The 12,741-nt window shown below is 41.8% G+C and overlaps 1 protein-coding gene across 9 annotated transcripts in view; it reads left to right on the top strand.

The window, feature by feature from the left end:
• The window catches only part of LOC120793171 (unconventional myosin-IXa-like), a 163,690-nt gene that overhangs the window by 93,417 nt on the left and 57,532 nt on the right, over positions 1 to 12,741 (top strand). For 6 of the 9 annotated variants that reach the window (XM_040132969.1, XM_040132972.1, XM_040132971.1 and 3 more), the window contains 3 exons: positions 1,376 to 1,476; positions 2,037 to 2,163; positions 9,988 to 10,077. In XM_040132969.1, coding sequence (XP_039988903.1) covers positions 1,376 to 1,476; positions 2,037 to 2,163; positions 9,988 to 10,077 — 318 coding nt within the window. The remainder of the gene's footprint in view (positions 1 to 1,375; positions 1,477 to 2,036; positions 2,164 to 9,987; positions 10,078 to 12,741) is intronic. The other 3 variants (XM_040132970.1, XM_040132978.1, XM_040132975.1) reach the window with 1 other exon arrangement.

Consider the following 12,741-nt stretch of genomic DNA (forward strand, 5'->3'; position numbering starts at 1 on the left):
TGTTCTAAGCCAAAGGAAAACAATGGAGAAGCAGAGAGGAGTGTTGAACGTTAAAGTGTAGAAGAGGCAGATCCAGAGTGTGGATTATGGGTTCCTGTGTCTCCTCTCGCTGGCCGGTTGCTGTGGTATGTGCTAATTACAGCCTGAGAGAGGCTCGCTGCTGGAGCAGAGACATGCTGACCCGACCGGAGGGCTTGAGGAGACACAAACACACACACAGGCAACGTAATGTACACATCCTCACTCTATAACTCCTTATTTAATACCACTTATTTAGTATCTCAGTCATGGCTGCACTAAGCTCACAAACAGCAACTGTATCATATCAGTGTCTCCCGGTTGCACAGGAACACTCTTGTGTTCACTTAGCAGGATTTTCCCCAGAAAATTTGCTAACAGACGTGGCTTGCATCTGCTCAACTGAAATAAGCTCTGAAGCATGCTGCTTTAATTAATTACTTGACTTGATAGATGAATCGACGTCATCTGCTGCGCTGAGTCAGACGACCACGACGGTATCTTATCTAACCATGATCGACTTATTTTCTATGTGGTCGGCTAAACACTACGTTTTTGACTTGGAATAACTCGACATTCTCCCCAAGCCCAGCAACTGCGAATGATGTTATAAACAAAGTCAGCGAAGGAAGGACAATCAATACTTTACTTTCCTGTTAATTGAATCAATCCGACAGCAGCCAATCACGTTGCATGAGCAGGAGGGAAAGGTGCGTTTCGTGTGCGTAGCAGCACTTCAGGACAGGAAACATCGAGAGTTTTTAATTTGCTAAAATTTTTTTGACTTTCATGAATGCAAATGCTTTGAAAAGCAGTTATTATTTCTGTTTCAACACAATTAAAATGGCTTTAAATCTGATGACAGGCGCAAAATGACTTGTTTAGGACTCGAAAAACAAAGTTTAGGACTTGACTTGGGACCTGATGGCCTTGACTTGGGACCAGACATGGGACTTACTTGTGACCTGCAAAGCCGTGACTGTGTCATATCTCTGATTTAATGTTTTATATAATTAATACATTTCATTATCAGGTGTTGTAATTTCCTATGATGTTAGCATAGCAAGGTGGCCCAGCTCCTACACGAAAAAATGTGTGAAACCCCGCTTAGTCAAACACGTACACACACACACACTCGTTCAGCCTCCGCAGGACAATTGCACAGTAGATTCATCCATCGGTTTCACAGAGCACCAAGTCTTCACCCTCTGCATTGGAACCTTGTTGATACTCATCAGACGGGTTTTAGTCAAGTTGGTGCGTTATATATTTGTCACGAAACCCTTTGTGATGCTGATGTCTCTACCCCCCGTCTTCCTCTCTTCCTCTGTCTTTCTGTGTTTCCACCTGACACCAGCAGGACTGCTTCACGGTGGAAGGAGAGGATCTGAAACACGACTTTGAGCGGCTCCAGCTGGCCATGGAGATGGTCGGCTTCCTACCCAGCACACGCAAACAGTAAGACGAGTTACCGTTAAGTGATTACAGAACCTCAGCCCCACGGTCTGTTAACATCAGGGTCAGAGGGAGATATAAGTAGACGAAATGTGCAGAAATTTATTTCATTACATTTCTGTGGAAACGTATTACCAGCTCAGCAGATGTGGTCACATAGTCAGCAATATAAGGGGGCTGAAACAAACCCTGTAGTTATTCCTACTCCTCATCTGATGTTCTCAGAACACATCTTAGTTTCTCTGAATTCTCACATACTCTTGCAGCTTGTCAACAGCTCAAAGCATGTCTTCTTTCCAGATTTAAGTCTTTATAGTGTTGTGTGTTTGTGGGGGGAGGGGTGGGGGTGGGCGTGGGCGGGTGAACAGGGCCTCTGAGGTATTTTAGTTAAATTTGTAAACAGGCATTAGTCAGGAAAGGAGGCTGTTTTTTTTTTTCCGGTTTGTTAAATCAGCTTCTTGGAAATGCACGGCTCCCATCTAATCCTGCTCAATGAGTGGGTCAGTTGCACAAAATAGTATAAATGTATTAACAACACGGTACGTGTCTCCCTTCCTCGTCAGGATCTTCTCCCTACTGTCGGCAATCCTCCACCTGGGTAACATCCGCTACAAGAAGAAGACCTACAGGGACGATTCAATCGACATCTGCAACCCAGAGGTCCTGCCCATCGTCTCAGAGCTGTTAGAGGTGAGCAGTGTGATACAGCCTTTTCACCGCGGTAGCTCGACAGTGTCAACGTTCGTGTATGGAGCATTGGTACAAAATCAAAGTCTACACATTTGATGGAATTAAGGGCAACAAAAAATACTTTTGTACAAACTAATCTTATTCTAATTACAATCGAGTTTTCGTCTGAATACCCAGTAGAAAATAACGCAATGACATCTCTGCGTCAAAAAATACAGTACGTTTTGTCTTGCTGACTTTATGCTGAAATGCAATACTCTAAATACTTTGAAGGATAATAAAAATGAAGAATTGGAACAGGGCTTTACCACAGGGCCTGTTTATTCTCCCTAAATACTTTCTTTGCCATTTTGTCTCCCAAAGTTATTCCATTACATGCCCACTGGAGATGCATAAAACTCCATGGACTTGGTGAACTTTAAAAACAAGGAGCATCAATTTGAGCAAAGGAGTTTTCTCTCTGCTCTGTATTTTTAAACACCCTGACAAATGATGATTCCTATTGCCAGAGTTTACTTCCCAAATGCGGGTTATACAAAAAGGCTTTTAGAGAAGCTGAGGGCTCTCCGCAACCTAGCGCAGCTTGTGGTGACAGAGGAAGTTAAGAGGTGCTTCAAGTCCCAAAGAGCCGTCCAACCGCCCAGTATTTCCACAAAATACTGTTTGTGCAGAGGCTATTTTCAGAGCTCTTGTGCCGGCGTGCTGTTGCGTAGGCGAGCTTTTCCTACCAGAAACAAACTTGTTGTTCTCCCAGTATCACCTTCAAAGTTACATCATATTTAAATAATAGCAGAAACATATCAGACACTGGTACAAATCCCAACAGTGTTTTTTTTTTAAAGAGTTCTGTTGTACATGACTTGCTTGTCGACAACTCTTTGTTCCGTATTTTTGAGGTCAAATGTTTTTGTAAACCACTTATTTTACAAGATTTCTGCCCCTGGTCAGCTGTAAATTGTCGGTCGGGCTTGACAGTTCCTTGGTCAGTGCTCGTCCAGTCAGGTCCTTGATTGCACACGACAAGCTGAACTTGTCTAAGTGCATATTGGCATATGTGCAAGCAGGTTAGTGCTTGGTGGCAGCACTCTGTTGCTGTAAATAAAGGTAACGTGAAAGTCAGCTGACCTCTGATTTCAGCAACAATATTATAGTCAAAAGGTAGAAGTAAAACTGCTTGAGACTATTCATAGGCTACAGTCTCATGTTCATTGTTCCTCTTGTTATTTTATAAACATTATTTCAACATTGTATTTTTACAACCTCACCTCTGTTGTATCACTGCACAAACAAACTTAAAAGCAGCTCTTACAAACAGTCATGAAGGAAATAATGAAATCATGTACTCTGGCATTACCTCAATGTAAAGTTGCTGCATTACATCCTGCATTTTTAATTTAATTTTTTTTTTTTTTTTTTTTACTTATTGTACAGAGAAAACCGGGAGTCTTATCAGCAAAATGTACTTGTACAATAAAAAACGGAAGTACTCATTAGGTGGCAGAATGACCCAAATAGAATAGAATAGAATAGAATTACTGTCTAAGCAGTATTTTAATGTTTTAACTGGTCGAGGTGAGGCTACTTAAACTGTTTTATTGTTGGGTACAGTAGTTTAATCTAAAGCATATTTAGTTTTATTTGTAAAATCTAGTAAATAAAGCGGAGTTATAAGTACAATATTTAGTAGAACTATAAAGTATCAGAAATGGAAAGTGCAGGTACCACAAAAATGATACCTAAATACAGTACGGTGAGTAAATTAGTTACTTTCCATCAATACCTTAAAAGGGTTTATCTATGCATAGAACAGATTTTCCTGACCACATTTCGTCAAGTCTGGTCTGGTCTCTGGGTGTAGACCGCTTTGGTCATGTTTCTTTATTGTCAACATGACAAAGAGAGACATGGAAAAACATTTTCTGGCATGGGTTAAAGTGCCACACAGCTTTTGCCAGTTTATAGTGTTTATAGTGTTGTGCTGACGTCGGGTTCATTCTTGACACTGAGAGTAGACCACATACAAACACGCACAAACACACACAGAGGCGCACACGCACGCACACACACTCATCAGAGTACACCGTGGGGACAGCTCAAACATCCACATGCTGTTCTGATTTACCTCGGGACTGAGGGATGGTGTCACTTCCCAGTCCCGGTTACAAACTGCAACGATTAGCCGGATGTGCTTGTTGAGTCACTGACAAAACAAAGTCCAAAGTGTGCCGGAGACTCCTGTCAACAGCACAGCAGGGATGTTATGACTGTGGAGAGCCTGCAAGGGTTCCCCTTTAACATCCAGACTGCTCTCTTTCTCTCCAGAGGTCCAGAGTAGCAGTGACGTGAGCTGAGCCACATGTTAGCCACATGCTCGGGGGGTTAGTGTTTTAAGTTCAAGTTTATTTGGATGTCTGTTAGTTGGTGCAGAGGCAGCGGTCATTTGTCCCGAGGGACACACAACACATTCTTAAAGCGAGGAAGAAGAAGGAAGTCATAACATAGCTTCCTGAAATGGTACAAAGAACGAGTCACAATTAAACAGCATTTTGGAGGAATTTTGCCTCTTTAATTTTGCAACAAAATCCCCCTGAAACGTATTGTTTTTGTGGGATGATAGAGGGGTCAACTAATGGGAAAACAATGTCATTTGATGTGAGGAGTGTGGTGGTGGGGCAGATAAGTGAAAACTACGTGATGGTTTGTAACTTGACAAAAAGCATGTACAGTATTTACTGTGATTTACCCCTTGAAGTGCCTTTTGAATTAAGTTTAAAATTTGCCTGATGCTATGATATCAGATAGGTGTATTGACCAGACGGGCGTAATCAAAAGTACTCAGCACTCATGTTGTATAGCTGATGTATGACTTTATTTTAACGCCCTTCGCATAAGCGAGACTGCTAAATAGCTAAAATGGGTTCTTGAGGTTTGCTAAATGCAGTTATGCGTGAGTCATGCAGGGCTGGAACCAGCCAAAGTGCACACACTGGCTTGAGTGAGGTCTTAATTTGCATGGACAACCAAAGCTGGAGTCGGTCCATGCTTCAGACAGGATGAGCTGTGATACACTGCTCTCGCTACTACTGCGGCACACTAATGTGAAGCGGCTCTCGAGGAGAACTGATTGGCACGAGTGTGGATTGATGCATGAATAGGAACGAAACTGGCTGGAACCTCCTGTTTCCTGTGGAGGTGGAGCTGGAAGAGGAAGTAGAGCTCACTGGGGCTGACGGACGGCTGACAGACTGGATCCTCCGAGCTGTGGAGTTGAGTGATTTGACCTAACCAGAAACATTCCTCGGCAAGCCCTACACCAGTCCAGAAAGAGTAGCTTTGAGTGAGCAACAAATCCCATAAAGCCTGAATTTGTTGATGGTATTTTAATGCTGAAAACACTAGCTTTAAACACAGTTTTTGAGCATTAGGGCCAGTCCAGTCCAAAAGCTCTGTTCAGTCAGCACAAGCTGACATAGGCCAATACATTTTGATAAAGTCCTGTCAGGTTATGGTTTTATTGTCCTCATCGATAACAAGAAAAGAATCAGTAAATCCTGGCAAAGTATGTTGTTAAAGGTAAATAAATGCTGAAATTTAATAGATATAGTGCCATATTGAACAAGCACAGTATTTTTATACCTCACACGTCCAACTCTGCAGTAAAACAACCATCACTCAACTATTAGACTTTGTTCCAATTGGACTCCTGTATAATAGCGCTTAAACACAAAAACAGTTTGATTGATAGGCAGTATGACGTTCTTTGAAGAAATGTAGTCAGCGTTTGTGTGTTTCCATTTTGTTTCGTTGGTGTTTATTTATTAAGGCGGCTGGTAGTGCGTGAGAAGCAGTGGCACAAGCAGGTTGACAGTTGAGTTGTCCGATTACGTGAACGTTCGCAGGTTTCTGAACACGGTTATCTTTCCCATCATTACCTTCCCTCCCACATGACATGAACGTGGCATAAATACAGATCTGGCCAGTTTTCTGATTTCTACAATACTTCTAGCCTCCTATGACACTTTTTTTTTTTTTTAATATATATTTCATGTCAAATTTATCAGTTCCCACGGTCTCCTGCGGCTTTATATCTGCGTCTTGCATTATTGAATATCAAAACCGGTTGGGGATTGACCCATACAGCTGAATATGAAATGTGGCAGTGAGTGAGTACAGCTAATAGCCCTATTGACCAATAGTCATATTAGTCACTGTTGCTATGCCAGACAAGTTTCAGTCAACACTATAGCGACGTGCATATAATGTTTACCACCGATCACAGGTCAGTGTTACTTACTGCTACTGCTGCTGCTAACTGTTAACCAACCCTGGTAACAGCTGTTTAATCGGAAAACACATAGCTTTAAAGGAGAGGTTCACATTTATTCAAGTCCTTATTGAAGCAATCGTCAGGCGCCCATAAATACTGAACATTGAAACAGGTTTTTCTTGCTGTAATCGTTCCTCCTGTTCAAACCGGTCGTTAGAGATCCTTTCCGGACGCCATCTGAATGTAAGGGATGGGGGACATAATCCACAGGTGACACTTTACTTTAACTCCCCCTATGTAGCAATTATAAGCAATATATAAACATGTAATAAATGGTTCATAAAACACTGTGATGTAGTTGTAAGCAGATGTATTTGTTAATAACTAGGCCTATAACTCTTCCTGTGGACACCCATAAGGGGTGAAGAAATAATATAGTAAAACACAGCTGAAATCATGTAAAATATGTCTTAATAAGAAAAGTTACAAACACTGTCCATAAACACTTATGCATGTCCTTGTATCTCCCTATAGCTACATTATGGTTTGTTTTAAACCATTTTAAGTGTTTATACAGTGCTTAAAAAAGATAAATAGGGGGACTTAAAGTATTACCAATCCACAGTCCTTGTTCCAAGCAAAAGCATTTTCCAAAGTTTATCTGATGAAGCATCACCAGTCTGAGTTTAATCAAATCACGTACATATCTTCCAAAGTTACAGACATTTTGCTTCTAAATGTCCTTTTTTGTGTCTTCTCCCCAGACAGTGTTTCATTGCCGAACTGCAGTATAGACATACAAAGAGGGAATTTCATACCTAAAAAAAACTGTAACTTTGAAATACACTCACTTGATTTGTCTAACTCAGACTGCTAAAGCCTTGTATTTATTTTATATAACTTTTTTTTTTTTTTTTTTTTTTGCACAGAACCAGAATTGTAGCAACATATAGTGTAGATGCAGTTACTAAACAGCCAAAGCTTACGACAGGAAAGATTTTGTGTTGAGATGTGATTGGTGCATTGGGGGGAAGATACTGTGATAAAGATCAGTCAATTCTAATGTGGTTGTGCCTGTACAAATAAAGAAAAGAGATTTGCTATCACAGAATCAGACTTGAGGTCTGCACGTCGCAGGGCAAAAAAAAAAAATTGCTGATTTATGAATGGAATCCCTGACCCCAAACCAGTGCTTAAAAGACACAGAGACAGAGCAGCAAGCCTGTTACCAAGTGACTCTTACATGAAAATGTACTGGCTAAAGACCAATCACCGGGCTGCAGAATAGGCTTTGCTCTTAGTGGAGGGATTACCAGGCAGTGTGAAATGAAGTCTGATTATGTCACCCCCCACCACCACCACCACCACCAACCCACTCATCACACACACACACACACACACACACACACACACACATATGCAGCCCTCGTCCTGTCCTCCCTTCTCTGTTTATGTCAAAGCCGCGACAAAGTAGGCAACTGACAAAAATAGATCCATAATTGTATTAACTATGGCATTAACACCCTTGCCTTTTATTCATGAAGACACCAGGGAATCACACAAAGACATGCTCTCACATGTATTCACACACACACACGCTCACAAGCACGTGGTCTCAGCGGCAGCTGTTCGCCCCCTCTCCCATAATCCCTGTTGATGGAGGAGACGCGTGTGGTGACATCTGTCTCTCCCAGTGTGGCCCTGCCATCAATGGCCTGTCCGAGGCCAAGTTTAGAGTCCGTGCGAGCTCGCATGCAAGGCCACATAGTGTAGTATCGTACTGTATGTGTGAGGAGAGAGAGAGAGAGCAGTGTGTATTTGCTCTCTGTGTGTCCTGAGAGCTGCTAATCTTGGCCAGCTATGTTAGTTAGAGACAGCAGGGATATTATGAGCTTTAGATGAGTCGAATGAAGGGTCAGTTACGGATAAGTGATACGGATTAAATGTTCTGTCACGATGTACGTCATTTTATCACTATGGTAATGTATATGTCGACTGAGAGACTGCTTATAGGTAAAGTAAACAAATGGGAAAATCTGTTTTTGACTAATCCCGTGAATTAAATACCTGATAAATGTACTTCGTCATGCTGATGCAAAAATCCCATCAATCCAGTATTGCTAAAATAAAGCAGTCCGGCTCTCTGATTTGCAAAATCGCCAAAATCAACCTAAAATATTAAAAGAGTAGCTACTTACCTCTGTGTAAATGCTTCAGTAACTCCCTACAGGCGTCATTTAATAGCATGTATCATCATAACGCAAGTTTAACTCATCAGCAAATGCCACCTCCTTTTCAAAATGAAATGATAGTCAATATTTTGACACTGATGGCATCAGTAATTGTATTTTCTCTGACCTTGGAGAGCTGCCCTCCATAGCCACAGAAGATATTATACAACCGTTTTAACAAGCTGAGTAGTACTCTGCATTATGAGAAAACATTTAATCCCTGTCATAGAGTTCAGAGTTAAAATCCAAAGCACACTCCTGTTAAAATATTGTTTTCCTCTGATACACTGTCAAAATGTTCTCTTGGTCAGAAGTTGGAGTCAGTTGCACCAAAGCTTCCCTGATAGAGTTTCAGTTCCTTGCTTAACGATCCTCGGGCCCTCTGGTAGCAGCGTTACGGTCTTGCTGTAAATGTCAAAGGGCGTAAAAGGGAACTCCGCCAGTTTTACACTGATTTTAAGGATTAGTTTACTGGTCATGTGTTTGTACTATTCAGCCTCTGAAAAAAGTTGTATAATGTGTTGTGTGGCTCTGGAAGACTTTGTCAAGTCTGAGAAAATAACTTCTGATGACATAACGAGAGTAGTCCCAGCTTGGGCTTGGAGACTGCCAATGGAGACTACTGTTTTGACAATCTCGGGAGCGCGGCGTTTGAAAGACACGGACATACATCCGGCAGGAAAGGTCCAACCGGCTGCATTTTGGAAAATGTAGGATCCAGTGCTGACTCATATTAAGGACTAAGAGTCAAGATATTTAAATCACTGCTGCTTCGGTTTTTGTAATTTCTTATCTCTTTTAAGTCCCTCCGCTTTATGGAAGGGCAAATTAAATGGCTTTAATAACCTCTTTAATAAAATAATTCCCCATAGAGCATCCGAGTGCCTAGTGGTCACGTACAGCACCACATAACTGCAGTGTCCCCATTCAAATCTGTCCTGGAAATGGACCATTGCTGAACGTTATGCCATTGTGTCTCCTCATGAATCCTGCCACTCTTTACTGTCAGACTGCCAAAATAAAGGCACAGTGCCAAAAAATTAATCGCAGAGAAAGATAAGTCTTCCTTCGGCATCAGAGGTTTTCATGTATAGTGCTTATAATAGGTTTTATTCCATCACATGGATTCATTGAAGGGTATTGGGTCTCACATAAAACTGCACATCCCTCCAACAGCATGTAAGAGCTGCTGGTGACACCACAGACTCTCGTTAACACTCCTCCATTCTAACGCCGTGTCTCTTTTTCCAGTGATCCTGATCTTTCTGATCCTGATGCTTCTTCTCCTTGACAAGTTGTTTTTTTTTTTTTTCTCTCTTTTTCCAGGTAAAAGAGGAGATGCTGCTTGAAGCGCTTACGACCAGGAAAACTGTGACTGTTGGCGAGAGGCTGATCGTGCCCTACAAACTTGCTGAGGTGACCTTTCAGTAACCCCACCATCCACACGCAGCAAAAATATGACACCTCACCCACCCACCCACCTGAATCACAAGGATTTTATCTTATCTTCTAAAACTGATGACCTATTACTGGTAAAACCCCAGTGAGCTTGTCAGGTCACTTATTACCACCACCACAAAAAAGCCTAGACATTGAAGGATATTTTAAACATTTTATTCTATAATTGTCCTCTTTCTAAATTATGGTCAAAAGGGCCTGTGTGTCGTGGAGGTGGGGCTCGAGCAAATTCCGGTCTGTCTCAAGAAAGCATAGTGGAGACGAATGGAGATTTGGAGAATGGAGATTCTGTGTTTGTGTGCGTATATGCTTTTAGAGCTTGTCTGGGGAGTTTGTTGTGGCACTACCCCAGCCCCCACCTCTTCTGTCTAAGGCTCTTTTGATAGGGGTCTCTTCCTCTGCAACTTCCTGTTTCCTGTTGAGTCAAGCAACAGTGCAACTTAACCCTGTCCATACAGCCCTCTGGAAGTACAGTCTGTGAAATTTACCTCCAGGATGCCTCGGCTGACCCAGATAAACTCCTCTGATGTGTATCATGGTATCTGTCATTAATATTCAGCGGTTTTCGTTTATCTCTCGCTTCCCAAAGCCTTTGATGGCTCTGTGTAGAATTGAATTTGGTCCAGAACTCGGCTTGTGGCCGCAGGGTCTTTTGTATGAGGAAGGAAATGCTACACATACAGTAGATAGTCTGTTACTCCACTTGGCTCCATCCCCCCACCCCACCCCCAATCTGATCTATGGGTTAGTTCTGCCCAACAATGGTTGCTCCTGCTATCCCACACCCCCATCTCTGCAGTCATGTGGTCTTGTCTCAGGAATGTGCAACCTCCACTGGAATATACAGTACAGAGGCCAGAAACCAGATCCCAGGCCTGTCTGTTTGTCTCCGTCTCTTTCTCTCTAATTCTCCTTCAGTCACACACATATCAAACACATAAATTAACTTTTTCTACACTAGCTCTGCAACAGAGGCTTAGATGATGTGATCAGAAACCTAATCCTGGGCGGGGGACTGCAGCCATGATAAACGCTGTTCTGCAGCTTCTGGTGTCATGCCATGGAAGTTCTTTCCTGACCCTCTGAAGCTGGCCCTATCTTGAAATGAATGAAAGGTAAACGGTTATACACCAACCTGGAGAGAGTGCGTCCAAATCCCTGAAAGTCCCCCATTCAGCAGAGGAGGCAAAGATAAAAAATAAACGTAGAGTAGCATTAGAAGAAACCTGCAATTGTATACTCAAAGAGAGTAAAACAGTGTCATGTATTGCCTGTTACCAAACCACTGCATGTCTGTGCCAACATTAAAGTACCCCATAGTGTTTTTGACCACTAGCAGAGCTATGAAGCAATGTTTTTATGAGTTGGCTCCATTTTGTTAGTATAATGCACACATGAGAGAATGCAAGAATCCATCATTTTTATGCTTTTCCAGATATAGACAGTTGGTGGTGACAGCGTGCCAACAAATGTAGCAATACACTAACAAAGCTAGAGAAGAAGATGACTGGTAGTAAGTAAATATGGATCTAGAAAAAATGTAGGATTTAAAATATATGTGTGTTAATATATATATATTTACAAAAACTGCGTTGAAAAGCTCATAAGTCCTCTTCATACACTTCTTTGTATGTGTAGTACCATTGCTCCAGAGCTCTCATGTTACTCAAAGTTAATATGTGGACCTTAGATAAATAGGTTATTTATCAATCGGTTCATCCATCCATCCATTTGTCCATCCATTTTCTGCTGCTTATCGAGGTGCAGTTTGTGTTTAATGGTTAATTAATGATATAAGTAATAATTGTTATATACAGCTGGGAACTAGTGACAGAAATGTGATACAAAAGTTAATAAATTCAACACTGGGTAAATAATTCTAGGCCATACTTTGGTTTGTATAACTGATTGGTATGACTGTGAAAACAGATATTAAATTGCATTCTATTTGATATTTAAAAAAACGAAAAACTAATCTTTCTTTTACAAGAAAACTCCCCAGGGCACCTTAAAAGCAAACAAGTGGGCTTTGACGTTAGAATTAGCTGCCACATGCACGGTGGTGCTTCTATACTTGTCAGTACCCTCATTCATTTAATGCCGCCCCCTAGCCCAGAACCCTAACCTTAACCATCACAACTATGAGTCTGACCCCGAACTGCACCCTAACTACACGTATAACTTAACCTAATTCTAACCTTAAACCTTAAAACCAAGCCTGAACTCTCCAACAGCCTTCTGAAGGAGTTAGGACCAGCCAAATTGTCCTCATATACACATATACACAGACACACAGAGACACACATACACACACACACACAGACACAGACACCACAAAGGTAACGAAATTGAAGCCCTGCCCTGATCTGACCGAGGGCCATGGGAGCGAATGAGGCCACCTGTGAAATCCATAACATGCCTGTTTTTGTACAAAGGAAAATATGGAAAAAAGTACCTGGCAAATGTTGCTGGTTCTTCTCAGAAATGAATTCTTCCTACTTGTATGAGAGAGGCTGAAAAAACCCATGCACACACAGTTGAGATGGGGAGACTTGGATGAGGTGTTTGACATGCTGAGCCTCCGTGTGCTGCAAAGTAGACAAATCCCCTGAAATCGTTGGA

This window comes from Xiphias gladius, chromosome 8 (assembly GCF_016859285.1).
Source record: "Xiphias gladius isolate SHS-SW01 ecotype Sanya breed wild chromosome 8, ASM1685928v1, whole genome shotgun sequence".
NCBI classification, from domain to species: Eukaryota; Metazoa; Chordata; class Actinopteri; order Istiophoriformes; family Xiphiidae; genus Xiphias; species Xiphias gladius.